Source organism: Medicago truncatula, chromosome 7 (genome assembly GCF_003473485.1).
Source record: "Medicago truncatula cultivar Jemalong A17 chromosome 7, MtrunA17r5.0-ANR, whole genome shotgun sequence".
Lineage (NCBI taxonomy): Eukaryota > Viridiplantae > Streptophyta > Magnoliopsida > Fabales > Fabaceae > Medicago > Medicago truncatula.
The window spans coordinates 54,439,701-54,458,732 of NC_053048.1; the positions used below are offsets into that span (position 1 = coordinate 54,439,701).

The 19,032-nt window shown below is 33.6% G+C and overlaps 2 protein-coding genes across 3 annotated transcripts; both read left to right on the forward strand.

Moving 5' to 3' along the window:
- On the forward strand, positions 1 to 12,144 carry LOC11429618 (multisubstrate pseudouridine synthase 7). Of its 2 annotated transcripts, XM_024770697.2 has the most exons (20): positions 1 to 386; positions 469 to 577; positions 678 to 878; positions 1,355 to 1,569; positions 2,536 to 2,608; positions 3,343 to 3,399; positions 3,479 to 3,558; positions 3,645 to 3,707; positions 3,841 to 3,928; positions 4,146 to 4,248; positions 4,380 to 4,483; positions 4,635 to 4,708; positions 5,485 to 5,549; positions 5,739 to 5,911; positions 9,742 to 9,809; positions 9,943 to 10,003; positions 10,961 to 10,998; positions 11,120 to 11,188; positions 11,298 to 11,607; positions 11,799 to 12,144. In XM_024770697.2, the coding sequence occupies exons 1-20, from the start codon at positions 130 to 132 to the stop codon at positions 11,826 to 11,828; spliced, it is 2,238 nt and encodes a 745-aa protein (XP_024626465.1). In that variant the 5' UTR covers positions 1 to 129; the 3' UTR covers positions 11,829 to 12,144. The 2 variants fall into 2 exon arrangements, with proteins under 2 accessions (XP_024626465.1, XP_024626466.1); XM_024770698.2 differs by lacking the exons at positions 9,742 to 9,809; positions 9,943 to 10,003.
- Positions 12,145 to 15,212: 3,068 nt separating this feature from the next.
- Positions 15,213 to 17,258, forward strand: LOC11434200 (trihelix transcription factor GTL2). The gene is made up of 2 exons (XM_003626371.3): positions 15,213 to 15,857; positions 15,924 to 17,258. Exons 1-2 carry the CDS (start codon positions 15,403 to 15,405, stop codon positions 16,918 to 16,920), a joined length of 1,452 nt encoding a protein of 483 aa, XP_003626419.1. The 5' UTR covers positions 15,213 to 15,402; the 3' UTR covers positions 16,921 to 17,258.
- Positions 17,259 to 19,032: the final 1,774 nt, after the last annotated feature.

Below are 19,032 nucleotides of genomic sequence, written 5' to 3' on the forward strand. Positions count from 1 at the left end.
ATTTTACGGGAAAACCCAAGTTGACTAAGTTTATGTTTGGTTTTCCTTGACAAGGGTATATTGAGGACACTAATCCCATAAGTGGGAAAAATTTCAAGCACCATACAGGGTGGTGTATTAACAAAAAATATGGTGCTAATACCAACGTTTTTTTTTTTTTGGTTTAATTTCACAAACCCAAAAAGGAGTTACGACACAATTTTACAAATAAAACCGGCGCGTTTTCGAGGAAAATCGTCGAATACCTTATATGCAACTGCAGCTGCACGTAGCAGTTACCACTCACTCCCTCACTCGCTCACCATGAATTCTATGGAAGAACACGATGTTGGCATCACCTGCTACATTTCCAACCTTCCTGGCTTCCGTGGAGTTTTAAAGCAAAGGTTAATTCCCTTCATTTCACTGTGATATTATTCAACACTTTCTTGTTTTGTTAATGCTGAATCAATTCAATTTGTGATCTAGGTATTCTGATTTTATTGTACATGAAGTAGATTTAGATGCAAAAGTTGTTGAGTTGTCCTCACTTGAAGCCCTTGCCGAGGAATCTAAGCTTGCAGCAGTGGAATCGAAGGTATATCATGATTTTAGCTTATTGATTAATTGATTTTCGGTTAATTTTAAGTTATAAGTTATGCTTTTCACAATTAATTGATTTGTGGTTCTTGTTTCAGAGTGTCCAGGAAAATAAAACAGACACTCCATCCGAAACTGAAGTTATAAGTTATGTTTCTCAAATTGAATCCTTTAAGTCTCTTGCGGGGGATTCTGATGCGTCTAGTTTGGAAGAATTTATTAATCAAATTAGTGCTGGCGGTGAAGATGATATCTCTCCGATTACTCTTTCTCCGGATTCCGATAAATCCCATCGAACGGTTAGCACGAGTCTTCCAACTTCTGTGTTCTATGTTAGATTTGGGAGAGACATATGATATGGTACCTATATCAATTAGTAACATTGATATTAGGTTAAATTCTAGGAACCAGGGTTTATCATCAAGACCATGGATTTGGAATGCATATGATAAAGTATCTCTATCAGTGAGAACTCTGATATTAGGTCAAAGTCTAGGTAGGGATTAGGGTGTCTCACCATAATGGGTTTATGTTTTCATTACCGATAATGTGCATTTTATATCAAGAAACTGAGTGTCAAATTGAATCCTCTTGATTTGCAGTTCATTTGTTTAGGTTATTTTTTAGTTCAGCATTATTTGTTTTTACATTTAGTTGAGATGAGTAATATGACACTGATTTGACTCTTCTATAGAGGCAAGCATAATGAATTCATTTTGTAGTTTTGCCCCCCAATTCAAAATATCATTAATTGTATGCTTCTTAAATCTATCAGGCAGTGCATGTTTTCTTTAGGGAAAACTTCAAGTTCCTGGTCACCGACACAGTCGATGGACCTGATGCTTCCATAAAATGCATCCGTGTGAGATTGAATTCTGGTGGATCCAACAACAACGGCAAAAACTCTAGGAAACGCAAAGAAAGAGATACCAAACCTTTTGACAGCAGAGGTTCTGAAAATTGGCCAGAAAATGCTGGCAAGTTCCTTAGGTAAAGTTTCTGATAACAAGCCTGTTCTTAGATTAGAAGGTCTACTTTATGTAGCAATTGTGGGGATAATACCCTAAATAACTGATCGTGATCGAGGTCACGGAGAGGTTTAGGTTCTGTTGAACACCCTGAAGACTTGCATATTGTATTTCATTTCTCTTTGTTCTATTTGGGATTACTCTGATTCATGGGGAAAGTAGTTGAATTGTACCCTATCTGTTTCTGTCCTTGGTTCTTATTCACTTTGAGTCTATCGAGCATTTTGTTTGATAAACTATAAATTTAGTAGTGCTCAATGTATTCCATGTCGATTTTTATATTAACAAAATTATATTACAATTCATCTTATACTGGTGATAAATACACTCATAATATGCCCTACTGCGTATTGGTCTTATATAATGCTTGTTGATGCTGGTTTATCTTACAAAACTGCTCTATTACAACAAATAATAAAAAAAGGAGTAAAGACTATCATTTTCCCTTGTAACTAAATTCACCAAGCACTGAAATTGAAATAACCGATGACGGAGTGGACTGGACTTCAATCAAACTACTCCCTCCGTTCCTTTTTAAGTGTCACTTTTGGAGAAATTTTTTGTTCCTATTTAACTGAATATATGAAATGAGTAAAGACTATCATTTTCCTTTTTGTTCCTAATTGAAATATATGAAATGAAATATTAAATGAATAAGGTTATTATAGTAAAAGTATATATTATTGTATCAAAAGTAGTAACATTTATTGAATGTCTTGGTTTGTGTAAAATGTCAAAAAGTGACAATTAAAAAGGAACGGAGGTAGTATTGTCTTTACCAACATATATTTTATTCAGCGATTACATGAAATTGATATCAACTCTTGCTTGCATTTCATATTTTGGTGATGATATATTCCCACTTTTATATATCGTGTTTAGTTGCCTATTGCTATTGGTTGAATGTTTCTACCAATGTGATTTATAGGTTTCACCTTTATAAGGAGAACAAAGATACCCAGGAAGCTTTGGGGGTGCTTGGACATATGCTTGGCGTCAAGGTGTTTTTGCTCATCTTTGATATATATATATACCACACTCATGATTGCATTTCACCATGATAGTTGATAGTTGATACACAATCTACAAACTGTAGCTTCAAACGTGTTCATGTTTTACCCACTGCCAAAACAAACACATATTATTTATGTGTACATGTTGATTTTATTTTCCTTGGTTGATGACGGGAATATGGAAATTGGAGATGTGCAATAATTTATTTCTATTTGCTTCATTTTTACTTTTTTTTTATTTTTTATTTTTATAAATTTGCTTATCGTATTTATGTAAATTTTTATTATGCCTCTATGACTTTTATTTTTAACCTGGAGGTTAAAAATTTGATTTATTATTATTATTATTAGTTAGAGTTGTGTGAATTTTTTGGCTCATTAAATTCATTTTTATTTGTGGAAAATGTAATATGTTTGGCTCATTTTTTGGCTCATCAACCTGGATGTAAAATGTTTGGTTCGAGTTAGATGAAACAATTTTTATCGTCCAGCGTCCAAATTTATCCATTTGACATTTTATTCCCTAACCACAACTTTGTTGTGATGACTGGTCAGTAAGGAAATTGAGTTCTGTTTGTATTATGTCTTGTGTTTTCCTCTCTTCTTTGTCCCTAACCACCCTTTTGAAAAGTAAATTAATATATACTGTCTGCTCTTGCTATAGTTGATTTCTAGCAAATCTTGTTAAGGTTTTTACTGACTGGTAGTTGACTAACTGACAGTCGAAATCATTTGGATTTGCGGGTACAAAGGATAAGCGTGCTGTCACGACCCAAAGGGTATATAATTTTATATTTTTTCTGATTTTGCAGTAGAGACAGATGCTTCAGTTGGTTTATTTCTCATTTTTGTTTCTAGGTTACTGTTTATAAGAAGCAAGCAAGCAAACTAGCTTCCCTTAATGAGAAGTTGTTTGGTATTAAAGTGGGTGATTTCTGGTAAGGGGATTGAATTATAAGTGCCCAATGTTCCTATTCATTAGTTTTTTCATGGATGTTGAAACTATAAATGTATTATTGTCCAGTTATGTTAATGAAGGACTCTGTCTTGGTCAGCTATTCGGAAACAGATTTACAATCACATTACGGTGAGAGTATTATCTATACATGAAATTCACTTTCCCCTCTTAATTTACTATCTCGTGTGGTTATAATTACTTATATTTGTTGATGTAACATCACCTTTTTATTGTTACCTATATAACTGACATATTTTACCAGAGGTGTTGTTGCAGATTCTGTGGATACCATAAAAGCTGCTGCAGATTCCTTAGGACGGCATGGCTTCATTAACTACTTTGGTTTACAAGTACTTTCTAAGTCAAACCTTTGTGCTGTCTTCCAATCTTGTGTCCTTTTCCTCTTTCTTCTTGTTTATTCTTGAATTAGTTATCTGGTGGCTGGATTTGTTATAATAGCACAATTTCCTTGTGCTAGTGGGAGCTGAAATTCCCTAATTACATATTCATGTATGATAAAGCTTTTTAAACTATCTGGTCCAAAAAACTTATATGTTCACTGCTCAGCGTTTTGGAAGTGGTTCTGTGCCCACTCATCGTATTGGAGCTGCATTACTCCGGGGGGAATGGAAATGTGCTGTGGACTTGATCCTTGATCCAAGAGATGGAGATATCCTTTTGTTGTTTCTATAAGATATAACAGATAACAGATGATATGTCTTAATCAATTAATTCTGCTCTAATCAATTAATAGCAGTGTATTTTTTTTCCTTTGTTCTCCATAACTTTGCTATTTATTACAAAAATATGTAATAGCCAAGGCACGCAAGTACTATAAAGATACCAATGATGTTGCTGGGACACTTAAGCAGTTGCCCCAATTCTTAGTTGCTGAAACGGCCGTGGTAAGCTTCTGATGGAAAATTACTTACCTACATTTGTAATTTTTTCTATTCCATAAACTTGATCTGAGAGTGAAGCTAATCTTTTTGTTTACCAACTATGTTCTTCCATGTATGATGCCATAACCAAGTTTTGTTGACAAATCTTCTGCAGCTGAAAAGTTTAAAACAAAATCCTGGAAACTACTTGCAGGCTTTGAAATCTATTCCACGAACTTTAAGGATGATGTGAGTATTTAAATAAATTGATATGTTTTGAAGTAAATATTTGTCTTGTCACTCTGTTACTGGTAGTAATTTTTCGTAGTTGGGGTAATATCATTTCTGTTGCTCAACAATTTTTGGATAACTTCTGAGTCACTTTACTTTGATCACTGTACTGATAGTATTGTTTCTTGCTTAAAAAATCCAAAAATTCTCTTTCACATATAAGTTTCCTTTTTCATACTGATCCTTCTTTTTCATTGAATTTCAAACTAAAGAAATACCCGAGTTATCAAGATGTTTGGTGGGGTTTTGGCTGACAAGCTTATCATGAGCATAAATATTCAACACAAAACATGCAGAAGGATTATATGCAACATCATTTCCTTTGTCAGTGTGAAATTTATCACTAATGTCAATTTTGTGCAAGATGTGCACGTCTTTGCTCTTCTCCTCATCCCTCGGGGTTCCATTCAGTCCTATACTTTCATATCAGGCTGATTGATATTTTGATGGTAAAAACACTTAGGCTAATAGGCTGGTGTAATATATTTGAAACATAATTGATGAGTGCATGTATTTTTTCACCCTGTTTGTACGCTTCACTATCTCCAATATAAAATTGGTGGATTCAGCACTAGACCTCTGCTTTTGAGATACTGAAGCTGAAACTCTAAATGTTTAGACTGTTTATATGGTGATGTTTTCTCTTACGTTGTGCAGAGCAAGTGTGCTATGAACACAAATAAAAGATGAAAATATTCATTCATTTTATCATTCCATCACTTTTTTTCTTTTAGGTATGTGCATAGTTATCAAAGCTATTTGTGGAACAACGCAGCAAGTACAAGGGTTAAAAAATATGGTAAGTTGTGATTTGTAATAATTTTCTATCTTGCTTTCTCTGACAATTAACTTCCAATGTTACATCTCCTGTCATCCTTACTGCATTCAATGTGTTTTTCATACAATCCTTGCCAAGAACAATCATTATTATGGCAGTTGAAGTTAGATGATTTTTTATTAAGTTGAATTCAACACTACTATGTGGCAGGAACTGAACAAGTAGTATTAGGAGACTTGGTATACTGTAAAGAAAATCCTTCCGAAAAAGTTACAGGGATTGTTGGACCTGAATGTGATGATGACCGCGGCGATAGTTATGATACTAATAACGAAGATGAAGTCTCTGGAGATATTCATGACAAAAGAAATAGCTATGTAAAGGTTAGTCTTTTGATTTTTGCCTATGACAGAGGTCTGTTACTAAACCAAGTTATTGCTTTAGATGTATGTCCTTTTATGTCATATCTTTCTGGTTTATTATTTGAATATAGTGCGTACAATATGCAGACATAGAGATACATGTATGCAGATTTTGTTGGCTATTCCTATTTTTAGTCTTTTTATATATTGCTATTATACTGAATGTAAGTTCAAGATGAAAATGTGAAACTTAACTTTTTTATATAATAGTATAAATTCATTAAGACAAAGGAGATTATGGTTAGAGTTAAAAGGATAAGAAAACCTCTTGGAAAAAAGGAAAACAAACGATATAGAACAAAGAGAGCATGAATGAAGATATTAGGGTTACTAGTCCTGTTCGTCTTAGTCCCGTGAATGTGTGCCATGAGGACAACACATTGACCTAATTAGCATATGTTGGTACAAAAAGTGCATTAGATTATTATATTTGAGGAATATGCTACTAATACTATAAATCTTGTAACGTTGTCATTCTCTCCTTTTCCTTTTTATAGTCTAAACCTTCAGACCCATTTAATGGTCAAAATAAGAGAGAAATGATGGATAAACTATCATATTGTGCCTTAATTCAATGTTTGTTAAGTAACATGATAGGATTACTTAATTCTTTTGCCTATTCTATTTTGTCTATATATTTAAAATTTGGGTTAATATCTCAAATAGCCCCTGTACTTTGGACGAGGTCAGAAGATAGGCATATAAAACAAACACACAGATCCCACCCTTGTAATTTTTTCTTCATATTTTGACCCTCATATAAACCAGCCAGCAGAATATGATGACGTGTCACTGACACACGAATATTTTTTTTTCCTTCCGTTTTTCTTTTAATCCATGTGACATACACATCATTTAACCTTTAGTTTTTACTTTATTTTCATATATATATATATGTATATATACTTTGGTGATTTGGTGTTAACTTTGTCGGCATTCGATGGAAATCGCTTCAAATATCATATATATATATATATATACAGGGGCTGTTAACTTGCACCCACCTAAAAACACTAAGGTGCAAGTTAACAAGCTGCACCTACTAGTTATTTACCAAAACACCCTTTTGTCTATATTCAAATTAATTTTAAAAAGAAGGGTAGCTTTGTAACTAACTTAAGGACATGATTGTGTTCCAAAACACCCTCTTGTTCCTTAATACTCTGAGCAAAACCATCTTTATCAGACCATAATATCAATGAAGCAAGCATATAAATAAGTATCAATTACCACCGACTAGCAGAAAATCAACATGTAGCACAGCGAGAGAAGCTTGGAAGAGAAAATATATAATTATAGGGTATGTTGTTGAAATGGTGTTAACATAAATTAATATTACTAAGGACGAATAAGAAAGAAAGAAAGACTTGACAGAAAAAAAAAGAATGAAAGAAAGAAAGATGACGACGACAAGGAGATGGAGTAAGAATGATGATACAAACCTGCGATACCTACGATGCGTGTTCTCCGTGTGAAATTGTTTTTATTAATTTAATAATATAATGACAAATCTACCCTTCTGCTTAAAACAGGTTTCAGGGTTATAAATATGTTTTTTGGTAAATAACTAGTAGGTGCAGCTTGTTAACTTGCACCTTAGTGTTTTTAGGTGGGTGCAAGTTAACAGCCCCCTATATATATATATACTTTGGTGATTTGGTGTTAACTTTGTCGGCATTCGATGGAAATCGCTTCAAATATCGGTAATATAAAATATAAGTAAAACTTTTAATTCAAAATGTCAATATAATAAATATATTCTTTACAACAACAACAACAACCAAGCCTTATCCCACTAAGTGGGGTCAGCTAATATATTTTTTAAAAAGGTAAATGTCAAATATAATATAATATACTGTAACAACATATATGTTGTTCTCTTTCAACATTTCATAGAACTTAGAATACACAGTGCAATGAACGGTAGCGTGTATCTTGTCACCCTGTATAGAAATTTGTTTGGTAGTTACAAACAATAACGCGTCGATTAAAAAAAATCACAGAATCCGAAAAACAAAAAAAATATTATTTTCCGAGGCTTACATAATCCATGAAAACCATTTATATAGCTGTCCCTAACAACATCAATCTGATAGACTGATACCACAACCTCACAACACGAACCACAATGATTAGAGAGTTATTGTGAAGGGAAATTTGTGAGACTGAATCGTAAAACCTTCAACGATGCAAGAGAAAATAGAAAATATTGGTATATCAAGTGTGTAGTGAATAACAAAATATCAATGGTGCAGTAGACTCGTTGTCCTATATAGTTTTGAATAACAAAATATCTCACAAATTCTATGATCCTTACGGTTTGTGTTCTTTGGCTGTGGTATCAGTCTGACGTTGTTAGGGACAACATGTCACAATCCATAGAAATGGTTTTCTTGGATTCTTATGTAAGCCTCGAAAAATACAAATTTTTCGTTTTTCTCTTTTTGTGATTTTTTTAATCAACACATTAATAGAACTACCATACAAATTTCTATCCTGGGTAACAAGATGCACACTGCCGTTCATAGCATTATGTATTCTAAATTCTATGAATTGCTGAAAAAGAACAACATATATATGTTGTTACTAATATATTACATTATATTTGACATTTTCCCTTTTAAAGAATATATTATATTGACATTTTGCAATAAAAGTTTTACTTATATTTTATATAGTAGTGTTATATTGACATCCAAAAGCCAACAACTTTCCACACACCATATGTCTCTTACATTGAGCTATTAAGGCTGGCATGCGTCTCAAGCAAATAAAAATGATTACATAAATTGATTTGTACACTTTACCAGATAAAAATACAGTGTGGACAACTATTAGGTTGTTCATTTATCATTTCCCTATTTTATATTACCGATATTTGAAGCGGGTTTCCACTGAATGCCAACAAAGTTAACACCAAATAACCTACATACATATGTATGTATGAAAGGTTAAACGATGTGTCTTCCACATGGATTAAAAGAAAAATGGAAAAAAATCCAGTGTTAGTGACACGTCATCATATTCTGCTGACTGGTTTAAGTGAGGGCTAAAGTATGAACAATCCAAAATCCCAAGTGTGGAATCTGCTTTTTTTTTTTTTTTTTTTTTTTTTTTTTTAATCCAAGGACTATTTTCAAATTGACGTTCGAAACTGCTGGTCCATATCATAAACATTTGAAGCCTCCAAGCTATCATGAGTTGATATTTCCGATGCTTAATAAGGAGTTGGAATACAGTGATAAATTTTTTCACAAAGTTAGCTGTGGTTTTTTAATAGAACATTGCATCCAAGTGGCCTTTTGTACTCTTTGCAGCCGGAAAAGTGACCTCTTCAGAGGGCATTTTTCCACTTCAAAAGCAATGTTATGTCCCGGGTGTTTGGGGTGCAACTAGAAGCTTCCTTTTATTCCTAATTGATGTTGTTTGACCCTAGAAATTTCTCCCGTAGTAAGTAACAATCTTACAAAAATCACATGTAACCCTCTTCCTATACTTGTCCTTTAAACTATTCCATCTCCATCCTAATTAATATTAGGTGTCATAGCTGCTGGAATCTCCATCCTAATTAATATTAGGTGTCATAGCTGCTGGAAGGTAGTGAAGTTTGAATTTGATTTTTTTTAATCTAAAAATAAATCCTGGTAGAGTACTACAATGGGAAGGATAAATTAACAATTGAGAATTTTTAACAAAAAATAGTCACACAACTAGGAACAGCCAAAGTTGTGTGGACGGTCTTCCTTCTAAATAAGGTTTACAATTTAAAGTGGGTTTACTTGATATGGCAGGCTGTGACCACTGAAGATCTAAATTCAAAATGTTATGCAATTGATGATGTCATCCTTCCTATGCCAGGGTCAGTTTGATCAAATTATGTGTGGCTGTTTATTTAATTAATTTGTTTGTGTGTGTGTGTGTGTGTGTGGGGGGGGGGGGGGGGGGGACATGTGTATATTTATTTGATTAACTCTATATTTATGATCTTGCAGTTCACGGTCAATTTATCCAACCAATGATATTGTCGAAGTGTATAATGATTTGACAAGTAAAGTACGTACCAGTTTGACCTCTTGTAATTCTAGTATACTAATTTTTGCATGTGTATGATGATATCCAAGAAGCCAAGATTGAATGTCGTGTCAGTTCACTTTTGAACTATTATTTGATTGGTTTGCATTTTGGGATTCTTAAGCAGATTATTTTATTTCATGTTGGAAGAAATTAAAAAATTGTTCTAACTCTGCTTCATTTTATTGTGTCAAGCTGGAAACAGTCCTTTGCTATGAAATCAGTAATGATCTTGAAATTGAAATAAGTTGATTTTTAAATTTGGCTATAGGTTATAGCTATAGCTATTCCTTAAGGGTTTGTTTGGGAATTGGAAGTGGAGTGTTTGAGGGAAAAGGGAGGAGGAATTGGGAGGGGAAGGGAGGAAAGTCCCCACTTCCCATGGGGATTTATTTTCCTCCACAAAGATTGAAACCCCCTAATTTTAGAGAACTCAAAAAATAAATTGGGGGAGGACTCTGTTAAGGTTTTGGAAGGCTTTGAAAAATTTCTCAAGTCATTTTCCCTTTTTTATGATATTCTCAGCAAAGAAAATATTAGTCATAAGTCCCTCTCCTCCCCTCCAAAAACACTCTCAAACAAGGTGGGGCTTCCCCTCTCATTCCCTCCTCTCCTAACACCCGAACAAAGTCTAAAGGTTATATGTAATTTCTTACATGCCGTAAGAGACCAACCTGAAGATCCTGCTGTATCGACGTGATTAATATTAATATCCAGTAGTTGAGTTGGTTATTAGAACTGGCATTTCTAGTTACGACATCAGTATAGGACATAGCTTCTTTACTTCCTCTCTTTGTACCTCATCCTTCTGTTACTCCAGCTAGCTCCGCATATATTTATGGTTCTTTCCTAGCATTTTTCACAACCTGCTTTGCTCATTGTTCGATCCATAAATGATTTATTTTACTAATTAGTTACATATTTGTTTTTACTGTTCAGGATGGAATCAGTTTAACTGATAGCGTGCATAATGCAAAGTATGTAATAAGAATCTCGTCTCAAATCTCAACGAGTCTGATTCTACATTCATTGTCTATTTTACCCTTCTTGTTTGTTTTGCCAGTTCCCTTACTCTAGTTTATTTTTACTTCTTATCAGGGAATTCTCGATCACTAGTGTTACTGGAAGTTACAGGAGGGTTTTTCAGAAACCAATTGACTTTGAATGGTACATGCCTAACTTAATCCTCTGCTTGATTTCATAGACTATTATTTATACCTGTTTTTTGAATGAAGTCCACTTGTTGAATAATGTCTTTGACTGGATGCAATTGCAGGGAATTACTTACATATACTGATAGTAATAAGCCATTGGTAGAGACAGATTTAGATAAAATTGGAAAGTCTAAACCTATAATTGTCAACACAGTGTGTGCACTAAATGAGCAAAAGGAGAAAGTCTTTGATTGCATTAGCCAATTAGAGAGCTCTGATGATGCTCCAAAGGAAGTAATATTACCACATGATGAATCTGTCCATGACTCCAGCTCTCAAGACTCCCATACTGCTCTCAAGTTGACTTTTACTCTTCCTTCTTCATCTTATGCGACAATGGCGATAAGAGAGCTTCTGAAGACTTCAACATCTGTAAGCACCCAAGTTGAAAAAGCCTTTTACTCTTACAATGTTTGTTCAAGTTATAATCATGACTGATAAATTTCTATTATTGGTTATTTGTTCTTGAACAATAGGCTTCTAAAAACATAAAATTTGAGTAAGCTTGATCCTTGCATATTAATATTTTATGTACTATTAATATTTTTTAAATGCTGCTGCAGGTTGCATATCAGAAGACATTAAACCAGTAATTATCACAGAGAACACTTGAAAGATAAGTTTAAGCTCAAATGTTTCTAATTCTCCGTGGATGACTGGATGCTATATGTATCTAAGTATCTTGTTCGAAGTAAAGTTGTATACTCTTAGTTTTCTCTATATTATGCTGGAGATACCGCGACTTTTCTACTGCAAATTATAGTTGAATACTTTCAAGTACCGTAGCATTAGTTTTATTTAAAGATTTCCATGTATTAGTTTTAGTGCGTTGTGATTGCACATACTTTCCTATTTTTGTACTGTAGCAATTCTTTTATTTCCTGTTGTACTTATTTTTTAGCTGCAACATTCTATTCCTATGCTTTCTTTAGACACATGATAAAAGTAATGTTTCATTGAAATCCGCTGAATAATATCAAGAAAATTTGGATCATAGGTAGGAAGTTAAACGTAGTTAATTGCTATATATCTGTTCTCCTTTTGAATAACCAATTTAATGTCTTGAAACTTACAAAGTGAGAGAGTCTGCGGCAGAAGGTATGTTGAAACCAAATTAGTTCTGACTTTTGTCTTGATTATTATGTATACATTGCAATGAAAGATTCAATGAAGGAATTTATCATGCCTGCGTAGAGAGGACTTCACCATAGTAACAATAGAACCCACCATTTCTTATCCGTACAATATTTCGTTTAATGCTGCGAGTAAGAAGTACTGCATGATTTATCTACAAAAAAAATGCGACGAGTGCATAATTTCCATTCTATAGTTTCTGTTACAACAAATTACTATTGTCACCTTATCTGATATTTTAATACTCTCTTCAGTCACTATTATATGTTAAAAATAACTTTTTATATCAATTATTCAATTAATTTAAAATGTTTTTTTTTTTTGCTTATTATAGAATTGGAGGAAATATTTTTTTTGATGTCAACATAGTGTGAATGTCTTGTATGGCTCCTCAGAAGGATGAATAACACAAATGGAGAAATGGTCTAAACTTATTTATCAAAAAACAATAGTGTTAATGCCTTGGGAAAAAAAAAGAGCGTGGACTGTTGTAACAAGTTAGTTGGGAACGAGAGAGTGAGCTAGTAGTTCACTTCACAGTCTTTGAGTACTCGATAGAACATCAAGTATATTGTGACAGCACACGAGATGCATGTAATGTAACGCAACGTTTATGTTAGGGATGGGGGTCCCACGTTGTCTTTTATCATTTTAGTCTGTCTTTTGGCCCACGATTCTGTCGCTAGACACTGCCTCTCATACTCAGACTTTATAACTCATCGTTCAACAGTCAGTCAATGTCATATTTATTTCAGTATTGATGATATAATCTTGGCTCTACGGTTTTTTTTTTTGAGAGAACCTCTAATTTAACAAGAAAAAAAAAACTATTTTTTTCTTTAAGACACGAATTGTTATTATGTTTAGAATGATAAAATGCACTTAAATGAAATATGAACAATGATAGCGCAGAAAATCAGAAGCGGAAGCTTGTTCAGAAGCTCTGTTCGAAAGCTCGTTCAGAAGCAGTTTCTGATTCTAAGGTTTATGTGAATTAGAGAGAGAATTGAGAGAGAAGTAAAATTATGATGAAATTGTAATTGATTTTTATTGATTCTACATACGAAAATATACAAAGGAGGTAGCTTATATACAATGTCTAGCTAAGTTGCTTGAAACACAAACAATGTAACAAACTCTAGATATTATCTGCTAACCTCTAAGAAACTTGTAACAAACTTCATAACAAACTAAAACAAAATGTGATTAACCACTGATTGTGATTATCACTAAACTAAACTTGAATTAAAACAAAATAATAAACAAAAATGATGTAAAACAAAGATATTCTGTCAAGATGAACTCACGTGTGGTCTGGTCTTGCTCTGTGACTGTGACTGTGGGCAATGCAAGCAAAGTAGAAGAGGGTAAAAGAGCTTGCACGTGGTGGTGACTGCCATGGTGATATGTGAAGATTCCCATCCTTAAAATCACTGGCCCCACTCTCTGTTTATTTTCACGTGCACTGTCATTTCTGTACCGTTAATTATACTATCGTCACTATCAGGCTTAGCTACTGCTACTCTAGTACTCCATCCATGCTACCCCCTCCTCGCGCGTGTACTTCAATCCCCAAATCATTCATTCATCCAACCGATTTGCAAACTTCAAAATAAATTAAATGTAAAATGAAAAATCTCACGTACTATGGATATGACCACTCATCGAATTAAACCTGCATTGGCGTCGAAAACGTGTTGGTGTTCAACACCGATATATATGATTATGTTGAATTATAATAGGCGTCAGCGTGACATTTTTTATGTCTTGTCCCATGTCCATGCTTCATAGTGAATAAGTCAAAAGATAAAGACGATTAACTAATAATATTTTAGTATTTTTATTAGTTGAGAAAGAACTTGTGGATGAAATATTGTTATTTACTATAATTCATTTACAATATCTATTTTTAAAATTAACGGTTGATCTTTAAAAGAAATAGTTCACTTTAAAGGTTTGTTTGGTTCAAGGGATAGTGAAGGGATTGATTGTGGGGAGGAAAGAAAGTGAGGTGAACCAAGATCTTTTTACAGTTTGGACTCCCCGTCAGTGAGGTAGGAAAGATTAGTTTTTATGGGTCCCACGGCTAAAATCCTTTCCGCCCAGTTTTAGAAAGAAAGCAAAGAATGGAGAACCGCTTCAGTGAAAGGACAAAATTGCTCTTGCTTTTGAAATGTGTTTTTTTACATCACAATCATATTGTGGTTTTATTTTTTGTTTGTTTAATTTCTTGTTTTTGAGATCTAAGGCATCAACCAAAGCATACATTAGTTTTTCTTTTGCTATATGCTACCGTCACTTTGTTTTTTCACATCATGTACTCCTGGTGTTTTCTTTGTTTTAGTTGATTAAGTTCTTGCGAATAACATGTACAAAAATCAATTAGTAATTAAGTCAACGTTTAAATAATAATGTAATAATACTTATTTTAAATTTACATTTATTATATATATAGTCGCACATTTATTACCTCATTAAAATATGACATTTATATTATGTAAGGGTGATTATGTCATTTACTAAGTAATATATATTTCTTTCCTCTCACTTTTGATTCACTTTCACTCATACCAAACAACTAAAAAATCATCTCACTTTCCATTCACTTTCTATACACTTCCATTCCTTCAACAATCTTTCCTCTCATTTTCTTCTCTGATCCAAACAAAGCCTAAATGAGTTGAATAACGTTGGAAAACATACAACCGTAGTGTGTAGATTTGAGAATGTTACATTAGTTAATTTATAGAACGATTTATATACTTTGTATATATAAAAATTGGTATTAATTTTTAGGCTTAATGATGGTATTATTTATATAATATTAAGTGAACATAAAGGATAGGCAGCTATAAATAATAATGCGTCATAGAATATAGAGATCAATTTGAATTGACTTGCCTCAATTTATTTATGGCTTATTAGGAAGCGTGTTTCTTTGAATTCATACACTTTTTAATTTCATCTAAATAAACAAAACTAGCATGTTAAGTGTTGACAAACAAGAGAGAAAGAGACCGGTTGATTAACGTCATGCATGTAGAGTATAGTAGTAGAGCTGCTTTGGTAGCATTAGCAAACATGTTGGATGAAGGAGAACATTTTGAATTTGAGCAATTGAGTAGTACTACTACTACTAGTCTTCTTCCTTCGTCTTCTTCTTCTTCTTCTGTTGCAAACATCAACAACACCTTCCACCACATACCCTTAATTCCTTCTACTTCTACTTCCAATTCTCATGATCAATTTCCACTTCAAACTCAAATAAACCTCTTCCACCCATCAATATTATCATTGCCCCACCACTCCCCTAACACCACTACCTTTAATTCTAATTCTAATTCAATCAACTTCCAGATCCAAATTCCACCACCGTTGATCATCGATTCTAGCTGGACCAACCACGAACTTCTTGTACTCTTCAAGATCACATCTACCATCCACAATTTCTTCCCAGATCAACTCATCACATGGGATCATGTCTCAAGGTAATTACAATTATTATATAAATGTTTCATTGATATTTGGTTAATTATGTCAATTGTTGTGTGCAGTAAGCTAGCTGAGCTTGGGATCAAGAAGAGTGCTCAAAATTGTAAGGAGAAGTTTGAACATGAGAACGCATCATTTTTCCCCCGGTTCGTTAGCGAGCTTCAAGATCTTTATCAAGGTGGTGGTTTTAGTGTTGACGAAAACACCCAACTCGAAGAAGATGATAGATTAGAGACCAAGCAATGTGATGATGATGACGACAAGGTGAGGATGGAGAAATCAAAGAACAAAAAGAGGAAGAGGCGCCGTGATAGATTTGAAATGTTGAAGAGTTTTTGTGAGACAGTGGTTAATAAAATAATAGCACAACAAGAAGAAATACACAATAAGCTACTTGAAGACATGCTCAAAAGAGATCAAGAAAAGCTTGATAGAGAGGAAACATGGAAAAAACAAGAGATTGAAAGGATGAACATGATGGTACAAGAACAACAAGCTATTGCAAGTGATAGACAAGCCAACATCATTGAATTCTTGAACAAATATCTAGCCACAGGATATTCTTCTTCTTCTTCTACACAATTGCACCCACAAAACCCTAATAATCCTTCTAACAATCTAGAATCAAAAACACCTTTTTCTAATGTGATAGCAGATCAAAACCCTAGCTCAAGTGACACAGAGTACTCAAATTCCACTTCTACCCTTGTTGTGCCTACAATAATGGAGAAATTAGAGGATAGGAGAAGGTGGCCAAGAGATGAAGTGTTGGCACTCATAAACCTCAAGTCTACTACAAGTGTAATAAACAGAAGCAACAATAATGTTGAAGGAAATAGTAATAAGGGACCTTTGTGGGAGAGAATCTCTGAAGGGATGTTTGAGTTGGGATACAAGAGAAGCGCAAAGAGGTGTAAAGAAAAATGGGAAAACATAAATAAGTATTTTAAAAAGACAAAGGATATTGTTGTGAATAAGAAGAAAAGGTCAATGGATTCTAGGACTTGTCCTTATTTTCATCAACTCAGTTCTTTGTATAATCAGCAGCAGGAAAAATAATTGATCCACCCCAAGCTCAGTCTTCTGATTCTCCAATGGGGTAGTATAAACATGATTAAGAATGATACATCATGTTTATCATGCAATCAGTGAATTAGCCGGTGAGAAAATATATTTTTGAATTTGTTTACTTGTCCCATTTTTGTTTTTTTTTTTTCATCAAAATAATTAGTTCAACCATATATTTTTTTCGTTTCTTTTAATTGTTTTGCTTGGTGATTAGCATCCTTGTTTTGTTAGAAGAAAATCACGGTTCAAATTATAACTTGTTAGCATACTGCAGTCCACCCCAGTGACTGCGGAGAAATACATCTATTTATATATGTTGGGAGCTTCTACGGTGCATTTAGTAGTGGTGAATAATGACTATTCCGTGAAAATTTAATTATGTTTTGTAGGTGAAGTTGAGGGTGTTGGGTTAATGAGCATAGTTTTAAAACTCGGCTCGGTTATCGATTCGGCGGGGGTACTGGGTCAATGGTCGAACCACTGAGTCATTGGTCGAACCGCATGACTGAATCGGAACCACTCAGATGATTCGGTTAGATAACTCGGTCCTTAGATTAAATTTATATAGTTATTTAACCGGATTAACTCGGATTGAATCGGTGACTCGCGATCACTTTAGAAACTAAAATAATTAATGAGTGTTGTAATTTAAAAAATGTTTACATTTAAGGACAAAAATAAAATAAAATGGGTGTTTAAATATATGGACGAAGAGAGTAATACATATTCAAATAAATATAGTAAAATAAAACTATTCTTTCAAAAAAAATATTGTAAAAAAAATGTTTATTAAAATATTTGAGATGTCGGACAATAATATTTAAATGATAAGAGTGAGCTTGGTTCCTTAAAATAAAAAAGAGTGTTTGGTTTCCTTTAAAAAAATAGAAACGTTTACTTGTATAATATATTATGAAGATAGAATAAAAAATAAAAAGAGAATACATGTTTTTTTTTTTATTTTTAAGAAAGACAAAATACAAGTTATTCAAAAAAAAATGACAAAAATACAAATTATGCAAAAAAAAAAAAAAAAAGACAATACAAGTTCAAATGTGAATGGAAAATCAATATGGTATTTTGAATTAATATATAATCAATATGAATCAATATTTTATCACAACAAACAAAAGTGGTGCAGTGGTTCTTAGTGCCTTAGTGAATACATGCGCGCCTGTTCGATCCCCAGCTGCACCAATTTTCAATATTTTGATATATAAAACAATTGTCCATTAAAAAAACCGGTCAGCTCATTAAACCGCCGGTTCACCGGTTTTAAACAAGTTTGTCCGGTTCATGCCGGTTCTCACCGGTTTAAATGCATGACCGATCCAATATGTCAACCGAACCGGTTACCTCTCCGATTCATGGTCGGACCGGTTCGACCGGCCGGTCCGGTTTTCAAAACTATGTTAATGAGGGGATGAACTTTTTTTGGATGAATAACTTAAGGAACTTAAACTTGGGAGGGAGGGTCCCATATATAAAACAATTGTCCATTAAAAAAACCGGTCAGCTCATTAAACCGTCGGTTCACCGGTTTTAAACAAGTTTGTCCGGTTCATGCCGGTTCTCACCGGTTTAAATGCATGACCGATCCAATATGTCAACCGAACCGGTTACCCCTCCGATTCATGGTCGGACCGGTTCGACCGGCCGGTCCGGTTTTCAAAACTATGTTAATGAGGGGATGAACTTTTTTTGGATGAATAACTTAAGGAACTTAAACTTGGGAGGGAGGGTCCCATATTGAATTTTGCTTTTTGTGTAGGAGACTCGTTGTGCTGTGTTCTCTCGTGCTTCACTGAGCAGTGCCATTCATATTTCATTGAGATTGAATAGTGATATTTGAACAACCATTTCATACAACTTTTGGTGACAATTTTTTTTCCTCTCTTTTTATTGGTTAAAAACAATGGAGAGAGAAAAAGGAAGAGAGATAATAAGAGGATAATGTGAGTATGAGAGAGAAAATTGTCAAAAGATTATCACAAAGTGGATATACAAATATCATTTATCTTTGAGATTTGGACCCCTACCATTTCTACTATCTCTTTTAATTATTTTCTCCCTTCTAATGAGACTTATGCGTGAGCGATTGGA

Excerpts from the sequence above, each read along its gene's own strand:
- LOC11434200 (XM_003626371.3), top strand. The coding sequence starts at position 15,403 with ATGCATGTAGAGTATAGTAGTAGAGCTGCTTTGGTAGCATTAGCAAAC. Across the intron at positions 15,858-15,923 it reads ACATGGGATCATGTCTCAAG|TAAGCTAGCTGAGCTTGGGA; the intron begins GTAATTACAATT and ends TGTTGTGTGCAG.
- LOC11429618 (XM_024770697.2), top strand. The coding sequence starts at position 130 with ATGGTGCTAATACCAACGTTTTTTTTTTTTTGGTTTAATTTCACAAAC. Across the intron at positions 578-677 it reads TTGCAGCAGTGGAATCGAAG|AGTGTCCAGGAAAATAAAAC; the intron begins GTATATCATGAT and ends TTCTTGTTTCAG. Across the intron at positions 3,559-3,644 it reads ATTAAAGTGGGTGATTTCTG|TTATGTTAATGAAGGACTCT; the intron begins GTAAGGGGATTG and ends ATTATTGTCCAG.